The 21,686-nt window shown below is 38.6% G+C and overlaps 2 protein-coding genes across 2 annotated transcripts in view; one reads left to right on the forward strand and one right to left on the reverse strand.

Annotated features, from left to right (window-relative positions):
• Positions 1-5,718, forward strand: part of JAK1 (Janus kinase 1) — a 61,805-nt gene extending 56,087 nt beyond the window's left edge. Inside the window, exons 23-25 of the mRNA XM_081949160.1 lie at positions 545-662; positions 1,046-1,156; positions 3,916-5,718. Coding sequence (XP_081805286.1) covers positions 545-662; positions 1,046-1,156; positions 3,916-4,017 — 331 coding nt within the window. The 3' untranslated portion in view covers positions 4,018-5,718. The remainder of the gene's footprint in view (positions 1-544; positions 663-1,045; positions 1,157-3,915) is intronic.
• Positions 5,719-7,388: 1,670 nt separating this feature from the next.
• RAVER2 (ribonucleoprotein, PTB binding 2) overlaps positions 7,389-21,686 on the reverse strand; it is a 47,900-nt gene continuing 33,602 nt past the window's right edge. The window contains exons 10-14 of the mRNA XM_081949310.1: positions 15,304-15,415; positions 13,796-13,944; positions 12,248-12,337; positions 8,840-8,965; positions 7,389-7,823 (exon numbers count right to left, since the gene is read on the reverse strand). Coding sequence (XP_081805436.1) covers positions 7,677-7,823; positions 8,840-8,965; positions 12,248-12,337; positions 13,796-13,944; positions 15,304-15,415 — 624 coding nt within the window. The 3' untranslated portion in view covers positions 7,389-7,676. The remainder of the gene's footprint in view (positions 7,824-8,839; positions 8,966-12,247; positions 12,338-13,795; positions 13,945-15,303; positions 15,416-21,686) is intronic.

Below are 21,686 nucleotides of genomic sequence, written 5' to 3' on the forward strand. Positions count from 1 at the left end.
TTTGGCCTAAAATGAGAGTATTGTATCATCTATTACAGTCTCAAGATTACTGTTACATGAACATAAGTACAAATAAAGGCATAGTATTTGCTTCCATTGATGTTTAGATGGAGGCAAGCATCTGCCCCCCCCCCCCCAAATGGCTACAGCACCAACTTTGAAAGTGATTGTTGTGCCAGAGTTGTTGGGAGAGCATCAAATTGCCTACCTAATTTTAGCCTAAGCACAGGGATTGTTAAGGAAACCTTTGAATTGGCCCTTAGTTTCATCTCCTAAAAACCTTTTTCTCTTTTCTGCTGTAACAGTTGCTTATTTTCAGTAACCTATTGCTCACATTTCAGTTTGTTTTTGTTTTCTCTTCAACTGATGCATAACACTTGTGTTTGTTCTTCAACCCTTTGTTCTAGGATTAACTTAACAATGCACGCTTATCTGTACAGCCCAGAAACCAAACATTTCCCAGTATTAATTGGGTAAATGCTAGGCAACAATATTAACAATATTAAATAATACCGGTTAACTAACAAATCTCCTATGTTTGCAGGTATGCCCCTGAATGCCTATTACAGAGCAAATTCTACATTGCTTCTGACGTCTGGTCTTTTGGAGTGACCCTGTATGAACTTTTAACTTACTGTGATTCTGAGTGTAGCCCAATGGCGGTAAGTAGCAGTGAATTCCCCCCCCCCCCTTGTAATGCTCATGATCACACAGGGGATTCTTCTTTGCTGGCAGTTTTTGAGATGCTGCATTGCCCATAATTTGTTTAAAAAGAGGGATGGCATAAATATTCAGGGCATTTTTCTGGAACTCTTACTTTACCTACCAAATATATTCTTAAATGTTTGAACTGAATAGGCTGAACTGTCCGCAGTTCTAGACCTTTTAAGCCAATTAGTATTTGTGATTATATTTGTCAATTTATTGGGGGAAGGAACAACATGCACGAAGTTATCAATAAAAAGTTTTGCTAATATTAATGCCCATCTTACTGGACCTTTCATTGGGAGGAATGCTGCTTACTATATATTTTTGTAACCTACAGGAATTCCTGAATATGATTGGCCCAACACAAGGCCAGATGACAGTCACGCGGCTGGTACGCATATTAGCAGAGGGGAAGCGCTTGCCTTGTCCTAAAAACTGTCCAGAAGAGGTAAACCAGCTTTTGCCTTTGTTTTCCAATTTGTAAAGTATTTTTTAACTGCCATCAAAATGACAACACTTAGAATAGAGTAGAATAACTGTTGGAAGAGACCTTGGAAGTCTTCTAGTCCCACCCCCTGCTTAGGCAGGAAACCCTACACCACTTCAGACAAATGGTTATCCAACATCATCTTAAAAACTTCCAAAGTTAGAGCATTCACAACTTCTGGAGGCAAGTTGTTCCATAGATTAATTGTTCTAACTGTCAGGAAATTTCTCCTTAGTTCTTAGTTTCTTCTTTCCTTGATTAGTTTCCACCCATTGCTTCTTGTCCTACCCCCAGGTGCTTTGGGGAATAGCTTGACTCCCTCTTCTTTGTGGCAATGCCTGAGATATTGGAACACTGCTATCATGTCTCCCCTAGTCCTCCTTTTCATTAAACTAGACATACCCAGTTCCTGCAACGGTCTTCATATGTTTTGACCTCCAGTCCCCTAATCATCACTTTTAAGCACTAAACCATAACAGATTTACACAATTCTAAGTCTAATTAGTAAGGTTTTCTCAGGCATAGGTACACTCCCTCTTTATATGCTGTCTGAAAGTTCCTGCCCTGGGTCACAGGAAAATCCCTGACATGTCCAAATTTGAATTAGTTACAGGATAAGGCTGTATTAACTCCTCTCACTGGAATTGAAGTATTGATTTGACTCACTTTGACTCAGCTTTCCACTTTAATTATCCAAATGATCATCTTCCTTTTCCCAAGAATTTCTGCAGAACTTTGGCCCAGTTGTAATTTGCCTCCAGGGCTTGGGTGCGGGGATAGAATGACATTTAAATCCATTGATCACAAATAAGTACTGTAGGATCTCGTTACTTTATAGAGAAGACACTCAGAGGAAAACAATACTCTCTTTATAATATATTTGACCATTCCCGCCTTGATGATTATTCCCCAAACATTTTTTGGCAATCATTTTATTGGAAGTTTTAGATACAACTTTTACAGCCTTGCTAATAGCATATCGGGCTTTTTACGGGTGCCATTTATGTATATCTTGAAAAGTTCCTCCTTAGCTGAACTTCAACAGTAAGGTTCCAGAAAGTGTACATTATGTACATAAGTGGCTGATGAAAAAACAACTAATCATCTCCCTACATTAAAGATCTAAAAGCAACTATACATACTTAAATGGGGTTTGGTTCGAAAAAGCAGCCTCAAAGAATTAGGCCACAAGGCCTCAAGTGTTCACATGAAAACTGGCTGATTATCTTAGGCTGGATTATTTTATAGCAAGTTGTTTCCTGCTCTTTGTTCCACTGATATACTGTGATTTCTCCTACCTTATTTTCTTTTTAAAAGGCAACAAAAATCATGTCGTGCTATCACATCTCTAGACGTTGTGCATGTTCCAACACTGGAGGTTTTTAAGAAGAGATTGAATAACCATTTGTCTAAAATGGTGTAGGAGTTTCCTGCTAGAGCAAGGGATTGGACTAGAAGACCTCCAAGGAGCCTTCTGTTATTTTTGAACTAGAACTTCAAGCAGTCGTTCAGCTGCTGGTGACTAAATCCCCACTATATAGATAGAACAGAGATAGGGACTGTGATACAATATGAGGCTATATGTTTGGAAATCAAAGGAAACTTAACATAGCATCACTCAAATTTTATACTCTAATCCTGAGGTGGGTTGTGGTCGGGTTGGCCTGGCTCAGCCAAACCAGTAGTAGCCACAGTGGGAAGCTCCGCCCACCTACCCGCGCGCTCATGCACCCGATAGTAAAAAAAAGTAGCAACCCACTCTGGTCCAATCATCTTAGAATCCATGCCTTATCTCATTTAGCCTGGCAAGCTGCATGTGGTCCTGTGAGACCTACAAAGGACTCAGTCTGAGTTACTAAAGACAATATCCCAGAATTGTATTCCTTACGTAGCTTCCTAGCCATCATAATTTTTACATTTATATAGTCTCAAAAATTAATGCTCCACTTGTATGGAAGTTTGCATTTTTCACAAACACTTAATTATTCTGTGTCTAGACTTTGTGTTTTAATTTCTTTTCTTAACTCCCTGCTACAAATGGGCCATTTGCCTGCCAAGATATACCAGACATACATCTGCTCCATGGCTTCCTTCAGGTGGTCTTATTTTGAAGCATGTAATAATTCTGTAAGCTAATCAATTTTAGCATATTCTAATAGCCTTACAAATTGTAGAACACTTAAACATAATTAGAGTCTCTTAAATGAGTTCCCTTAAGATAGTTATAGAAATAAACTCTTATAAGGTGCGGGGGGGGGGGGGGAAGCAAGTCAGACATGAGGTTTCCTGCTTCTTTAGCTAATACTAGCCGATAAACCAGCATTGCCAGGGCATTTATTTATAGGGGGAAAATGTCTGGACCAAACGTAATTTCTAATATTGGATTTTCCCCCTTACCAGAGGGAGCCCCCTTGTGGAGTACTGTGAAGCTATTACTATGGCAACTCCACTGCGCAGTACAGTAGAAGCCCTTTTACGGCACAACAGGCTGTAGCTTAACAGAACACACACTCCGAGGGATATTAGGGGTGTCTTACCCCTATAGTATTTTTCTCCAGAGAGTAAGTCATCTATGTACCAAGTTTGGTTGAAATTGCTCAAGACATTCAGAGTTATGCTGAACACACACACACACACACACACACACACACACACAGCCATTGTCACAGTCTCAGGAAGCAAATGCCGTGGTATGAACCTTTGTGCCTTTTATTTTCTAGGTTAACCAACTGATGAGAAAGTGTTGGGTACAGGATCCTGTTGAGAGGACAACTTTTCAAAATCTGATTCAAGGCTTTGAAACACTCATTACAAAGTTATAATCCAACATTTTTATACTGTTATTGTTGAATATTTTTAAAAAGACAACCTGTTGCTACATTTTTGTAATTTTGCAATTCAGCAATTCCTTTTTGCTTGGAAATGAGAGTTTGCTACTCAGTCAACCTAGTGAGTACTTGGCAATCACCCTCTCTGTGATGGCCAGAACTGTTGTATTCCATTCATTTAGGTCCTAACTGGTGAAAATGGTGATTGGCTTGTGCAGTCACGATGAATGTTATCAAAATGTTTAAAAGAAAACAGAAGTTTTGTCAGAATAATGGCCTTGAGGTATGCAGCATGTTACATTGCTTCTTCATGAAAGCCTTTGAAAATGTACATTATGCAAAATACTAATGCTGTTTTTTTCAGGAAGAGCCATACAAATATGTTCACTGAGAAGGCTTAAATATGGATCTGTAACCTTCAGATTCAGTTGCCCTCCCCCTACCTGAGTAGGATATTTCTGAATTCATCTTAAAAGTGGAAATGTTTATGTCACATTATGGATACTTGCTATTCATAGTAAGAAATTACTATGAAGCATATTGTTATGGAACTCACTAGTTCTTTACATCCCAGTCTATTTCTTTTTGTATATTGTGTATTTTGTAAACTTGTCTCCTATATGCTTGGTGCCTCCTAGCCTCCATCACTTATATAGAGCCGAGACCTCTGCTAGTTATTCATCCCTAGCACATTATTTGATGTTTTCGTTTATTGACATCCCCTTAAATGGAAAGCTAAGGAAATCGTCTGTTTAAATTTGTTATTTTTGGTTGGGGGAAGAATGTTGAATTAGGATATTTGATCCATGGTCAAATGCCAATGGTCGCTCCTTTTACTATGAAGGGAAATTTGAATTTTTTTATATGTAGTAGGCGTTCTGAATCTTATGCAGAATGCAGGATTTTTATACACCCATTTTTTATATGTGAGGCAAATAATAGGTAAATGGAAAAGCATTATGTCAATATTGAAGTGACACACCTCATGCCTGATAATATTTTTATCAAACGTCATGAGACAAACCAACAAATTAAGCAGCTAGCCAGAGAAGTGACCTGTGTGTATCTTTTATTCTGAACTGCAACACCCCTTCTGCACAAGGATGTTGCCACAGATCAAAGATCAACAATAATGTATGTATTTTACCTGTAGTTTATAAAGAAAATAGTCAGAACTTTACAGATTTGGAAAGCTTGTGAGCTGGATCCAGATTTAATCACAGTTAAAGAAAGGCTTTTGATTTCATTGGTCAATTCTAAGTAGACCTAACCCAATCCATTTAATCTAAATAAAGCAGATCCCTTCTATACTTTTAGCTGAAGGAAAATGGCAATATACATATACATGGAAAAGAGCCACGATACTGGATTTACCAGATTGTCCTTTTCGCTGTCAGTTCATAAATCTTTTTTAGATTAAAAAAAATAAAGTAAGGGGCATTCTTCTTTAAAAGGAAACTATTCCTTCCTAAAATAAAATATTGCATTTACAGAGTAATTCAGGATTTGCAATAATGTAAAATGTAATTTTAATGCTAACCCATCTTTCAAATTGCCTGTTCTTTTATGTAATCTATAAATATGCTATATGCACTTTGTTATTCTTTATTAAACAAAACCCTCTTGATTTTATCCAGAAATGTTCATCCATTTTTTAAAAAAATGTTCCAAATAAAGACTTTGTGCTGAAGCCTATACTCGGTGTGCTTTAAAAGGATTAATCCGTCTCAGTTGGCCAGCTTTGTGTTTTGTCATCTTCATGTCCATTTCCCTGATTGCTGTCCATTTTATTCATTTATTTGTTATATAGTATTTATAGGGGCTCCCAATCATGACTCACTGGGCTATGTATAATAAGATCAGAAAGAACGCACAAAAATTATTCATGTGTATCAACTTGAATGCCTGCAATTGTTAATTTGGACAAAAAGCAGCGTAGGGATTTTTTAAATAAAAGTTTTCATAGAAGCCATTGGTGTAAGGGTGCTGCATATACTATTTCATAAAGAACTGTTGGATATTAAAAGGCTGGTCTACTATTGGATACATGCTGGAAATTCAGTCTAGTTCTACTGAATTACTTCTACGGCACGATGGCTCAGCGATTAAGACACTGGGCTTGTTGGCTGGAAAACCGAGAGGGTGAGCTTCTGTCCTTGTCAACCTAGCAGTTTGAAAACATGCAAATGTGAGATGAATAAGGTTCATCTGGGGGGGGGGGGAGGTAACAGTGCACATAATGCCTACATGTACTGGCTCAATGGCCCTTGAAATAGCGATAACATTATTGCAGGTAAAAAAAGCCAAATATGTACATTCTTCAGCTGATTTAACCTCTTCCTATATAAGCAAAGTGGACTAACTATACAGATGTTTAAGAACATTTACATGTCTGTTTATTTATCAAGAGCTTGATTGGTCGAAAGGTACTAGAAATGTAATGAAACCAATACATAAATATAGAAGTGGCGTCGTCCTTTCAGAAGTGGCTTCCTTTTTCCAGGAGCATACGACCAAAACCCATTGCTTAGCGTCAAAATATGACAGGTCTAATTCTACAGAACAGCAGCTTGTGGCAATTAAGCTGCTATTGAACTCAGTGACACAACCCCAATAAATATTTCAAGCAGATTTAAACACATTTAGTTTTTATGGGTAAAGCCATATTACAGCCATATTACAGTTCTCAAGACTGTGAGCACACCGTGGTAAATAAGCCTGTTTCAAGCACATTTTCACTCACAAGAAAAGTAGATCAGTTGGAAATAAAAGATAGCATATCAACAGAAGCGTTTCAAGTATGTACAGAATATTACGTCTGGGGAGCGTCTCCACAAATTGTCAAAAAAATTATGACACAAAAGAGTTTCCAAGTTGGAAGTGAGATAAATCAGGCGTTTGCAAGAACCATCTGGAAAGCATATTCTTTTAATTAAATGCAAGTGATTGCAATAAATTCAGCTCCAATATATATATTAAATATATATTCATACACACTATATTTGAAAATGTGTTTAAATATTGTCTCTAGGTTTAGAACTTATAATTCTAAAGGCCAACATCTACAAACATAAATCTAGTTTCAGTCCTTCAGTTCCACAGAAACTTTGTCATAACATACTTTATATTACAACAATGTTATTTTCAATAAGATGGGTATCTTGACATTTTCCTAACTTACTGCTAGGAGAGTTGCTTAATTTTATTTACATTTGAAAGTTGTAAATCTAAAACCAATCATCTCAATAAGTGTGTATTATTATTATTGTGAAACAGACAAAATAATTATACACAAATCTTATTCAATCAAGGACTTTTAAGTCATCAAAGAGACTTCTTGTAACATCACTGACCAGCATTATTGCTTTTTAAGGGTATCAGTGCAGTTTCTCAGCAAGACATTTGGAAAGTTCCATTATTTCATTGTTTTGAGAATAGCTCTCACACCGTAACATTGCTGTTCTTCTAAAGACATTACTGTCAGCCCAAACAACAAAAATTAATCCGGAAGACAAGAGCTTCTTCCCCATACCATTTTTCCTTATCAAAACTAATTTCTGCAATACTATTGCACATGTTATCTACGATATATTTAAAGAACAGGTGGCAAGAATGCCACAAGAAGTGATTTTGATTTCAATTATATAGAAATCTTAATAGACACGCTTTCTTTTAAGGTACAGTTCTGTATAATGCATTCCGGAGCCCTGAGTATGTGGGCCAACATATTCCACTGGACTGTCTTCTGGATTTGTGATGAGGTATGAAGAGCTCCGCTTTTCATTTTTCATTGGTGTCATCTAAGGATCATAAAAAATCAATTATAGTAATGTGCAGCACCTAAAGAATGCTGAATTTGACATTTGATAAACTCTAACCATGATTTACACAAGAAAGTGATCTTGACAGATATAAATAGTTGGTTCCAGAGCTTTATCCAGTGGTGGGATTCAACCTGTTTGTACCTATTCGAGAGAACTGGTTGTTAACTTTCTAAGCAGTTCGGAGAACCGGTTGCTGGAAGACATCTCATTTTGTTTTTTTCCCACTTCACAGGACTAATCCTGTAAGGAAGGCAGGACGGAAATATTCTGGTGTTGTTTCTAGCCTAATCTTTATTGCCCTGCTTACAGAAACTGCCTTTCCGGTTAACCCTCATTACATTGTAACAGCTAAGGTGAAGCGCCCATCGGCGTGAGTGACGTTGAGTTGGCCACAACCACACAGTCACATGACCACTGAGCCACACTTACCCAGCTGGTCATTAGGGCACAGAATTTGTTGTTAAATTATTTGAATCCCACCACTGGCTTTCCCTGAATTATGTATTCCTGGATGGAATTGTATAAACTATTCCTGCTAGTGGAAAAGGAATTATATGCAGTTTCCAATGCTGCCCTTCGAGAACACTGGCTCTTCAAGGATCTACAATTTTTTTAGAGCAGGACTACACAAGTAAAAACCTAATGTAGGATTTTGCTGACTACAGGAGACCTAAGTTGGTTCCTATTTCATAGTTACTCTGAAAAGTTCCATTACCAAAATAACGAAGACAAATAGCATTCACAGCAACTCTAATGAAATAGCACTATCTCAGAACTCTTAATGGTAGCACAAGATCTCAACTGAGAATACACATCTGTTCAAAATGTAGTAATGAAAAAAACAAATTACAGATGTTATTTGCTACTTATCCTTCAATGCATCTTAACATGATATAGGACTTCGGAAGCTCTGGTTTGTAGCTACTGGTACTTAAATGTGGGTTATGTTTGATGCATTCTGTAGCTTTAGGCTCCAGCAGAAATATTTTTACCTTCAGGGGATTTTGAGGTGTAAACGGCAAGACGCTTGGATGGAAGAATCCTTGAGCTGCAGCATAATATGAAGGCATAACCTGTAAATAGGTACCATAATCACCATAAACTCCTCCATTGGATTCCTATGGAACAAAACAGAAAAATAAAAATGTGTGTTAGGCAGCTAATAACCAATTAAGAAATTTAAATTACTGCAAGAAATTAATAACATACATTTTTAGAAAGAGAAGTATAGCTCTAGTAGAATACTTAAAAGAATGGAGTAGAAGAGATTGTAGTCTTAAGTTTCTCTAGATTCTAGTTAACCTGGCTCCCAATGCTACAACCTAATTTGTTATAGCACTGTTGTAAAGATAAGGTAACTACATATAGTAGGCACTACCCTATATTCCCACTTGATAACTTGTGATCTTTGTCTTCATTGGGGCCGCCTTCTTTCCATAGACACAATAAGCGTGTACCATTTCCTCTCCCTTCACAACCGGAGGGGGGAGTCCCAGTTAAGCTGCCTCCTCTTCCTCAGCTGATGTATTCCTATGGAACTGCCTACCACTTTGCTGGAGGTGGGGGAACAAAGGGAGCTGTGAACCCCATGGAAACCTGCATCCGTGCACCATCTTCCTTCTCCTTCCAGTGAGGAACAGAGGTCACCTTTTACCAGCACAATCCAGCCAACCATGCCTCACCAGCAGGCATCTCAGTCACTTCCTCATCCTTCTTCTTTCCACATATAATATAGATTTGTGTCATTTCCCCTCCCCTCAGGAGAGTCCCAAAAGGGAAGCTTCCTCCTCCTCCTCCTCACCATGGAACTGCCTACATTTTGCTGGGGAGTGGGGTGAAGGGAGGCAACTGTGGACCACGAGAAAAACTTCCCCCTTTCACCTCACTCTATCCCCCAAAGGCACCTTCACTCTAGGGAGGAATAGGACTCATCCATTATCCCTCTGCATCCCTTAGCCAACTCTTATCTTGCCAGCAGGCATCGAATCACTCACTTATTTTTTCCTCAGAGATTTCAAGCTTTAGTTCCAAAGCAGCCAATGGCTGCTCACCTATTCAGCCTTGCTGACAGCTGATTGGGTACAAAGGCCAGAGGAAGGCAGGAAAGTGGGCAGACATACATTTATCCCATTTTCCCTTGCACCATGGAACCTATGGGTTTCTGGGAAGTATAATCAAAAGGCAGCTGCAATCTTGCCAAATTTCAGTCCCAGAGGAGTCAAGGGTCCTGGATTTTGGATGCATTCTGTAAATTAGCCCATTCGAGGTACACTGATTCAAAAAGTGTTTGTTTCTCAAGCATGAACTGTTTCACCCAAATGAAGGGGTGTAAAGTATGAGAGTTTTAATGGTGTGTAGCTAAGAAAACCACAATACAAAATAAAGTCTAGGTAACAGAAATATACTGTATGTAATCTCGAAAAGCAAAGCTTTTCCAGGAATCGGTCACAACACGTTTCACTAGAAATCTATTCGTTCTTAATTACCCCCCAACATTGGAATTTCAATTCACTCGGCAAGGGATTGGTCTTGAGTTTCTGAAAGCTGCAAGTCATGCAAAATTGGCACATAAGCAACTAACCGGTTCCTGGTATCTGATCCCTGATCAACATTGTGAAAGTAGAATAAGCTCAAACTCTGGACATGACATCCCATCCCTACTGCAAAAAACATTCCCTGGTGACTCTACTGTGCTACCATTTGCACAATCCCTTACAAGAAGACGGGAAATGTGGCCCAGGGCAGAGCTGTTGGTGCTGCTGCTTCATAGGACAAAAACAGAGGTTTAATTCCTTGATTTTTGGGGTAGGGCTGGGGAAGGGTCCAGTCTGAAACCCTGTAGACTGTAGACAATATAGAGCTAAATCAGTGTTTCTCAAACTTGGTGACTTTAAGTCCTGTGGACTTCAACTCCCAGAATCCCCCAGCCAGCATAGCTGGCTGGGGAATTCTGGGAGTTGAAGTCCACAGGACTTAAAGTCGCCAAGTTTGAGAAACACTGAGCTAAATGGACAATGTGATGTAAGGCAGTTTTCTGATAAATCATGTTAAAAATTCAGTGAAGCATGAAAAAGGGTTGCTGAAAAGACCTAACAGTACACATAATCGAGAAAATGAAAACACAGGTTTGCAACTTGAAGTGTTATTTATGCATAAATTATAATAGTGCATAGCTTTGCTTCCCACCTCCTACCCTGGGGAAAAACTCCTCTGAATTAAATTTCTTTCTAGACTAGAAGAAAAATTATACAGTTGGCAGAAGCAATGCATTTACTCCTGCTTCCCAACCAAATTCTGAAGCCAATTCTGAACAATTTCCTGTCAACAGAAGAGAAGCAGGTTGGAACTATTGATTGCCCTCTAACACCATTAGATGACATCACCAGGCCTCACTTTTTCAGCAGAGTAAGGAAGATATTTAGGGATGATTCACACTCTGGCCAGTGTCTCTCTCCACTTTTACCATCAGGCAGAAGACACAGAAGTATAGTCAGCCTGACAAACAGGTTTAAAAACTGCTACTACCCATGGGCTGTCAGACTCCTAAACACAATATAGCACCAGAAACAGATTAAAATGATGAATTTCACTGGTGCCACTGTAGTATGTAATATGTATATACCATGATATAAGATCATACACCAGAGTAATATACATGTTGCACAGAATGCGACGTATATATGGAAACGTATGACTAGCTTTTTTCCTAATTACTTGTATAAGGATTATTCTTTACATTATTCATGTAGAGTTTTCTTTGGACTGTACCAGTAGAGGCTAAACCAATTTTGTTGTATACGTGATGTGCAGTGACAATAAAGGCTTTGAACTTTGAAATGAGGCAAGGGACATACTGCTATACTCCAACGGTTGTCCACTCCTATGGAATATTTGGTCCAGGTGAATTTGGTTGTAATAGGAAGCAAAAAAAATAACAATGTGCTGTTTCTTTGAGCATACATAAAATCAGAAAATGAAAATAATAAAACTATATTTTTAAAAGTAAGATACTATAATTGTTACTTATATACCTTTCATTAATAAATTATCAGCACATAAAATCCTGCTAAATTCCATGAGTCACATGACTGAAATTGTCTTTTTTTTCCTTTCTAAAAATTCAAGTCAGCAAAAAATCACCAAATTTGCAAACTGGCATTTCTTGGCATATAGATATCCTTAGGGTGCTGAAATACTTTTTCAATGATGTAACAAAATGATAAACAATAAGTTTCCTGGATGCACTCCAGAAATATCATTTATTTTCATGTGCTAGAAATAAATTCTGATCCAAACCCATTGAAGAAATGAATACCTTAATAGGATAACCGTAAAAGAGAAAAGCATCACCTAAAATGAAAAGCAGGATATTAACCCAGCAAATAAACAAACAAACTTACGTCTGAGCCACTGTTTTCTAAGTATCCTACTTTAGTTTGACTGCTATGGTATGCCTGAGCATACTGCTGATACCACTGCTGGACTGAATCCTACAAAAGGCAAAAGCATTTTTTTAAAAAAAAATCATAATTATTTTGCCAACGTTTGACACCAGGTTTTGCAAAACAGCTACCCCAATTTTTATAACTTCAGTCTTGTTTCACTTAAAACAAAAAGCAATATTTAAATTACGTTTCATATAATACAATACATAATTAAACTGTACCACAAATTCTTTTTTTGCCAAATGATATTAAACTTCCAATAGAACTTTCAAGTCTGCCAGGTTATTTGCAGGCCATTCTCTAGGGGCTTTGCTAACTAGAGAGTACTAGCTTCAATTTACAGTACAGAATAGTGATTAAGATTAGAAATCGGGGGACCAATGCCTTCTAGTCCTGCCTTGGTGTCTGTGGGCCAGTCGCTATCTCTCAGCGCAGAAAGGAGTTGATGGCAAATCACTTCTGAAAAATCTTGCCAAGATTTATCCAAGAGGTCTCTAAGAACCAGACTCTATTGAATGGGGGAAAAAACAAACAACTTTTCCACTAAGAAAGAGTTTGCTTGATCTGTTTTTATGGTTAATGTTATATCCTTTTTATCCTGTATTAAAACCGTGCCTTAATGCAACGTTCTATTTGATTCATTATGCCAGGTTTTCCCTAAGCGGCATGTTTTAGAGTCAGCAATTAGCGCTTTTTTCATAATACCACATAATACAAATACCTGTTATTTGTTTGAGAGGTGGTTCGGCAATCTTGGCTAGCTCATAGTTCAAACAAGAAGGCTCCCCAACAAATTTAAAATATCCAGAATCTGAACTCAGTGGCCTAGATTAAATAAGAGCGTGCCTTCTCTGGGTTTCTCTTGGGATTAGAATAAGATAATTTCAAGTATCATCCCGCCAAATCAGCTCCTTTTACCAATGTTCTTATGCATGCCATAGCTATATTATACATCAGTGATAGAAAATTCTTGTGGAAGCAATGATGGTTGTAGCTCTGGAGCTGATTCCAGGGGTGCTAACAGTAGTACCACCCCATGTGAAGACCATCTGCATCTTTGTGCTTCTAAATTGTACAATAGTTATAGCTGTTGGCAATGGGATTCCAAATCTGTGTAAATTACCTGCACACTTTCTTTCTTCTTCTCTACAACCTACTGTGCTGTTAAATTAACAGCTAATAGCTCTTGACTACTAAAAAAAATAAGCACACTATACCAAGTATGACCTATAATTTGCAGGTCATTTCATTTCTTATTTGCATGAATTCACTATCAGAACTCTTCTGAATCTTAGTACCATATGGTTCCAGTATGTTTTTTCCCCAGACAACAATATCACTATTTGCTTGTATTCCAGTCCTTAGCACTGGGAATCTGACTTGTTCTGCAAATCTTGCTGATTGATGGTTCTCTGTTATCATCAGTCTGGAGAACTAATGCTGGCCTTCATAAGAAGAGGGCATTGTCCCCAGCTGCAATGATATTATATCTCTCTCACGTACCTGTGTGTAATCATTATACTGTCGTGCGTAGTTAAAAGAGTTTTCCACTGCATGCTGTGGTGTGTTTCCCTGAGCATTGATACTGTTGATTGAGTTACTTGCAGTTACAGATTGTGGCTTAGTATTATTAGCTTTGTTGGGGACTGCTCCTAAAAGAAGAAATTATACTTTATTAATAATTATAACAAGGTATAAGTAGTTTTACACCCATTTGCTTCCCCCAAAGTCCCTTAGAGTGATACACAATTTCTACAGTACAATATTAAATACATTCATAACAAAACAAAGGCATGGAGCTATTCTTTTTAAAACAAAATAAAATAAGGCACTATTTAGCATACAGTGATACATTGGTACTTGACTGCTTCAAAACTCGTCAAATTTGGTATTCGACGCATTTTGAAGCACAAATGTTGGTCCAGTATTCACTGTTTGTTTGGTCTGATTAGAAAAGGGGACAGCTGTGGAGAATGGACAGGAAGTCAGCCATGCCGGGAAGGTTGCTGCAAAAGGAAGAGGGTAATAGTGCAAGTGTTAAGTCCTCCAGGCTACGACACCATTGACTATCATTACCGGCCCCTGATTGGTTGAGACACGAGCAGCCTGCTGGCGGGAGAATGCAGCCATTCTATTGGTTCAGCGTCTGACAGCTCTGGTATAAAAAGGGCTGTCAGCTGTCAAATGCTGCTGTTTGCCGGGTCGAGGTTTGCCTTACATTTTGCCGTGTTATACTATTAATAAAGATTGTGTTAGCTTCAACCTGCCTTGCCTCAGTTCCTGTCTGCCTCGTTCTCCCTACAGCAAGAGAGGGAGGACAGGAAGTCGGCCATGCTGGAAAGGTTGCTGACGTAGGAAAAGAAACAGACAGGAAGTGAACAAAGGGTCACGTGGTCAATCACATGGTTTGTTTGGCGCACATCATTTTTTAGTACTCATTGAGCCTTCTGGAACCAATTAACAATGAGTATCGAGGTACCACTGTAATTTAAAGGACTTAATCTTAGCTACACTCTCTCAGCCCTATTCTGGGAATTGTAAAACAGACATCTACCAATCCACACTGGACATATATGGTAGATTATGATCCATGCTCTTCAATAAGAAACCATCCTTAATGAGTCATGGTGGCGCAGTTGTTAGAGTGAAGTACTACAGGCTACTTCTGCTGACTGTAGTTTGGCAGTTCAAATCTCACTGGCTGAAGGTTGACCCAGCCTTCCATCCTTCCGAAGTGGGTAAAATGAGGGCCCAGATTATTGGGGCAATATGCTGACTCTGTAAACTGCTTAGAGAGGACTGTAAAGCACTGTGAAGCGGTATATAAGTCTAAGTGCTATTGCTATTGCTATCCTGCACTAGATTGTATGATAATTAGCAGCAGCAGAAACAACAGCAGATCTTTTTATTGTAAACTCTTCTTAAAGGCAAGTTCCAGATTTAAATTATACTAAACAATATATCTGTATTATCTGCAAATATTATAATCTCTTTGTCCCCTCCCTGCTTACCTGAAAGACATACAGAAGGCAGAACACTTGCCAAGTTCAAGTAGGGATTTGTGCTGAGGTGTATTTCCTTGGGAGGTTCTCCAAGTAGAGAAGTTTGATTTTTGGAACAACTCTATAAAATAGATATATTTCATCACATAACTGCAGCTGAAGTACAAAGTGATTTCTCATTAGAAAACTTCTTGCGTTACTAACTAGAAGTGTCGTTACAATGTTTAACTCTTATTTATTTATCTATACATTTATCCACTCTTTTTAAAGGACAACACAATAACTACCACTTCAGACACACACAAAAACCTTATCTGTGCTGTAAAATTATTACTGTATTTTTCAGAGTATAAGATGCACCTTTTTCCCTCAAAAAAGAGGCTGAAAATCTGGGTGCGCCTTATACACTGAATACAACATTTTCTTTGCCTCCTGAAACTCCACCCCTTCACCAAAATGGCCGTGCATAGCTTGTAGGAGGCTTTCAGAGAGCTCCTGGGGGCTGGGGAGGGCAGAAATGAGCAAAAAGTAGGCCATTGTTTTGCTCAAATTTGCCCCCCCCCCCAGTAGCACCCTATAAGCTTCCTAATGCCCTTTTTTGACAAAAAAACGGGCCATTTTTTGCTTGTTCCCCCCCCCCCCCCCCGCCTCCCAGGAATACTCTACAAGCCTCCTAAGGGCTATTCATGCCCTTTTTTGGAAAAAAAAGGGCCTGTTTTCACGAAAAACGGGCCGTTTTTGGGAGATTTGCAGAGTGCAAAACTTTTTTTTTTAATTTGCCTCTTCAAAACCTTGGCGTGTCTTATACTCTGAAAAATACAGGTACATGCATTGTTCAAACTCTCGCTTATGTATATGAGATAGAAATAAAAGGCAAACAAAAAGAAAGCATATCTAGAAAAAACACGACACTATTTTGGCTATTCTCACATATAATACAAATGCCTGTTGGATTTTTGTGGGTTTTTTTTCTAAGTCTTCATCAAACTTTAAAAGCTTGAAAGCCAGAAGGATAAGCTGGATGGTTGGTATGCAACAATCAACAAATGTCTCTTCCTTTTAGACAACAAAAATGTAGCATTCTTTTCTGTTCTACTGAATAGCAGGCTGGATATTTTCAACTGAAGGAAATAGTCTAGGAGCCAAAACAGAATATAATCCTTCCTTCTTAAAGGTAGAACGAATGGCTATATAATTATCTTTACTTTAAACAACCTTAAACCAGACTGGTAAAACCAGATTAGATAGTTAACCTATAGGCTGGGAGACCGATCTTTGTCCACCAAACTACTAAAAGGAAAACAGGGAAGTATATTAACTGTACTCTCTTCTGAGCTAGATCAAGGCAACGTCTCTATGTACAGGAAGAGGGAGATAACACAAATTTGATATGGCACTAAGGTTAAGTCAGGTCACATGAAAAAAAAGCAGAATAGGAAAGAGGAAATGGAAGCTGCCTGAAACAGCTTACATTACAAAAACTGTGTGAAGTTATGATAATGGAAAGTATTAAAAAGTTTGCTAAGTAAAATAAGATAGGAAAAATTGATATAAGAGAATAACTGCTGCTGCAAAAAAAAAAATGATGCAATGCTGTAAAATAGAGGTGTGTACAAAGCAAACACATGGCATGGGAGCCTGAACTGAAGTTCAGCTGAAGCAAAATGGACATTTTAAAAGATACAAATGCTGGCAGCAGGATGCCTGTTGTAAAGAATGAGATTTGTTGAAAGAAACAAAAATGTTTGAATAGTCCTCCTGCTTTATTACAGCATGTATGTATGTATGGGCGTGTATATGCCATCTTTTATCTTTAGTTTTTATGTTTTATTGATTTGATTGCAATTTGTTTGTTTGATCGATTATCACCCAAAGCCATTGAGATCTGGGCAGATTAATAAATTACTATCTGTTCACAATATGGAGTCACAGCTGCTAGTTCTTTAATTGGGGTGGCTGTTCATATGCATCAGGTTCTTCCCAATAATAATTTAATAATAAATTATCTGTGGGTAATCTAGTTAGATTTACAGCCTAAGACTGGTTAAAACTTAACAATTCAAGTCCGAACCAAGGGCCTAAGAATTATTAAGGTAGCATTTAATAATATAGCCAGTTCCAAGCAGGGTGGGTTTTTTTTTTTTTTTTTTTGTAAAATTGGGGTGTTCAGGTCTGATAAATTCAGTAGTTCCAGATATTGAGGAAGTCTATGGTTCATCGCAGTCAGATGTTTAGATTGGAATTGGCATTTTTATCCACCTGTTGATTCATTGCAGGATAGGGAGATGGTGCTAAAATTATTTGTGCAGGAAAGAAACTGTTCCAATCATTCTTTATATTTCATTCATATTGAATTGTACATTTTAAATCAAAAATCTTTATACCCTCAATATACCATCATTCTCATTTAACTATATTTGTTTAAGCGTGCTTTTGTCTAGAATCTTTATATTTATATTATAATAAATCTAGACAAAATTTATTACTAGAATTTATAAGTACCCAGGAGAGATTACATCTTTATAACAAAATCTAAACAAAAAAAATATTAATAAAATTAGTAAATCTTTTCCCCAGGTCCCATATTATAGTTTATATCCAAATTGTTTTTACCAGTTAGTTATTATTTCATTATTATTGTCATGGTGGGTTATCTGTTAACGAATAAACATTTTAAAAACAAAAACATTCTATAAGCATCTAGAACGTTCTACTTATTAATCACCAAAAATTAACTAAGTTTTTATTTTTTTATTATTTTTTTTCCCATTCAATTGTGATTGTAGTAACGCACGAAATTTATTTGTAACCAATCAACATGCTTTCTGGAAGATGTAATGAAGAATGTTTTTGTGTGTGTTTTTTGTTTAATTAAAACAATAAAAAATAATAATAATAATAAAAGAAAAGAAACTGTTCCAAATAAAGTTGCCTTCTGCAATTGATTGATGGTGGTTCTGTCAATGTTGATGCTGTTCAATGATTCTCCAGATGTTTTGGGGATTGTACCCAAGGTCAGTTACTATTGGACTAACGTAAAAGATTCCATATTAGCAAGAAGATTGCCATGTTTCAGAATTTGCTCCAAACTGTTAATACATTGAGGGATCCTTGGTGCTCTTTGAGCTTGCTTGTTTCCTTGCAAACGTTTCATTATCTTAACTAGGTTAACATCATCAGTGTGAGTACTGAGTGCTGTTTGCTGTCAGTTTATATTCTGGTGTCTTACCTATCTGTATGGTTGGGGCGGTCTTAGAGATTGTTTGGCTGAGCTGTTTACTGATGGCTCTTTGGCAGTTTCTTGATTGGGATTATGGTTTACTTGATTGTTGGTTTGAAGTTAACTTTGGAGTTAATCTATGCTGAGTTTAGTGCTAATTTCAGGTGGAGGGGTGCTGGGGTCTTTTTCTCTTTTGGGCTGATTGTCTCTTTTGCAAAGTGTATAGATGTTGTTAATGTCTATATTAATAACGTTAATAAATTCCAAATTAGCATCAAAATTTATGTGAACAGGAGAAAAACTAGTTTTAGGAAGGAAGAGGGAATTGTGCATTTACTTATCCATTCAGACTAGATTCCTTCCTGCCAGATTGAGCAGGTGTACTTAGGAAATGGACAATTTGATGTATGAAATGAGAGACATTCTTGGTACTTAGGCTAAAAAGGAAGAAACTGTAAGTGAAAATATTAATTTGGAGGCAGGGTCTACTCCACTCAATAGGATGAGCTCAAAATGCATATGATTACACTGTTTATAGAAAATTGTGTAGATGAATGTAATAAATATTATATCTGTGTATAGAAAACATAAGACAGAGAAGGAAAAAAGGAATAAAAGGCTATTAGTATGAAACAAAAGAAAAACCAAATTTTAAAAAAGTGTGTATTTTTGAATGAACATTCTCTAAATTGAGGAAAACCATGACTGCCTTTTTTATCTAAGAAAATATTTCTTGAAAATGAAGACAGAAGCAGAATGAAAAGTTTCACAGGTATGTTTACAATTTTGTCAGGGAAATAGAGACATATTATTTAGAGGCTACCTTGCAAATCACATACATGCAAAATATGTATATAATTTTAAAAAATGATGAACCGTGATTTAAAATATATTTCCAAGCCCTACATTATTGGGATTATATCAGTTTAAAGATAAATACACCGAAATTTCTCGCCTTATAAGAATAATCTTAAATCAATCCTGCCATAAGTAAAGCTGTCCATGTTTCAAATTTTGGTTTAAGAGGGAATTCTCCTTCAAATCAACTGCAATAAACTTGGTTGTATTAGGTGTCATGGTAGGTGATGGTTCATTTCACTAAGGCAGATTGAGTAAACCTTAACTCACTTTTTTCAATTGCACCTAAGACATATGGTTTGCAAACCATAATCCCATAATGGTTTAGCATGATAAGCAAATTTCATCTTCCTGATATTTAGCTATATTGAATGCAAATAGAGCAATTAACTGCAAATGACAGGAAACACTTTTCATTAAATTTCTACATTTTAATAAGATCCATTAGTCTTTCACTGTAATTTAGAATGACAGTTGACTTACCTGAACGGTCCTTCTATGTGCGCTGCGAGGGGAATCCAAGCATGGGTTAACTTTGTCCATTAGACTAGAGACTGAGTTACGTAATTGTTGACCACGCCTCCTCTGACTGGGATAGTTCAGTTTTGTATGACGGCTCAGCCGATCCAAGAGACGGAACAATTGTCATGGAATGCAAATAGTCAGTGAGGTAAGTAAACCATAGGAGTGAAAGTGTAGGCGAAAGTCAAATGCCCGGACCAGCTGAAGCCGAGGGCAGGTTTGGATTCCCCTCGCAGCGCACATAGAAGGACCGTTCAGGTAAGTCAATGGTCGTTCTCCAGTGCGCTGCTTGGGGAATCCAAGCATGGGACATGCCAAAGCAATGAGAGTCAAGGGCGGGAGCTAGGCTGGTCAGGGACCCTAGGTGGTGAAAGAACTCTCTGCAAGACTCACCGCCTAAAGGAAGTCTCTGCCGAGGCATACATGTCTACTTTATAATGTCTGACAAAGGGCGAAGGTGATGACCAAGTCGCTGCCCTACAGATGTCCCCCACGGAGGCCTGTGTCATCCAGGCTGCCGTGGTAGCAGCACCCCTGGTGGAATGGGGAGTGATGCATCTGGGAACCGGTCAGGATTGACTGTCGTAGGCAAGGTGTCCATACCAGTGTCCGATGGTATGTGAGGACACCTTCTGCCCCATGGATGATGGCTGAAAAGACACGAACAGTGCCTCTGACCTTCTGAATGACGCAGTGCATTTCACATAGCGACGGAGTGCCCTGCGAACGTCAAGGTGATGCCACCGCCGCTCCTGTGCATGTGAAGCCTGCAGGCTGAAGTCCGGAAGAATAAGTTCTATTGCCCTCTGGAACCAAGAGTTAATTTTCAGAAGGAATGCAGAGTCCAACTGTAGAACGACTCTGTTTGGATGGAAGATACAGAGATCCTCACGGATCAACAGCGCCGCCAGCTCTGACACTCTCCTAGCCGAAGTAATTGCTACCAAGAAGACAGTTTTAAGGGTCAACAATTGGAGACTTATAGTGCAAATGGGCTCAAATGGTGCAGCCGTGAGGGCCCTAAGTACCAGGGACAAGTCCCGGGTAGGGTAGCGATGTACTACTGGCGGCCTGAGGTTCGATGAGCCCTTCAGGAATGATTGGACCCTGGGGTGTTGTGCCAGGGAACGGCCCTGCCCGCTGCCAACCACAGTTGGTAGAGCCGCAATTTGGCGGCGGAGGGTGTTGGGTGTTAGTCCCTTGTCCATGCCCATTTGCAAGAAGTCCCAAAAATGTGGTATGGATGTCTTGATCGGGTCAGTGCCGGCTGTCTGACACCATCTGCAGAAAGCCTGCCAAGTGGCCTCATAGATGCAAGTTGTGGACGGGCGTCGCGCTGCCTGGATTGTGTCGATGACTTTGTCAGAAAAGTGTTGTTGAGTCAAGATAGCCCGCTCACGTGCCACATGGCTAACTGTAACAGTTGGGGGTTCAGATGAATGAGAGCCCCCTGGGAGAGGTGTATCCGATTGTCCGGGATTCTCCAGGGGCATGAGACGGACAGATGGACGAGGTCGGCGTACCAAGGGCAACGTGACTACATCAGTGTGATCAGGAGGATGTCCACCTGTTCCGCTAGATTTTCCAAATAACAAGCGGAATGATTGGTAGAGGCAGAAAGGCGTAAAGGAGGCCCTCTGGCCATGGGCTGTGTAGCGTGTCGGTGCCCTCTGCCCCCGGTGTTTGGTACCTGGTGTAAAACCTCGGCAGTTGTGAGTTGTGAGTCTGCGCAAAGAGGTCTACTTTGGGTCAGCCGAACCTGTGAAACAGCTCCAGGAACCAGAGCGGATGA

This window comes from Natrix helvetica, assembly GCF_964273705.1.
Source record: "Natrix helvetica genome assembly, chromosome: 3".
In the NCBI taxonomy this organism is placed as follows: domain Eukaryota; kingdom Metazoa; phylum Chordata; class Lepidosauria; order Squamata; family Natricidae; genus Natrix; species Natrix helvetica.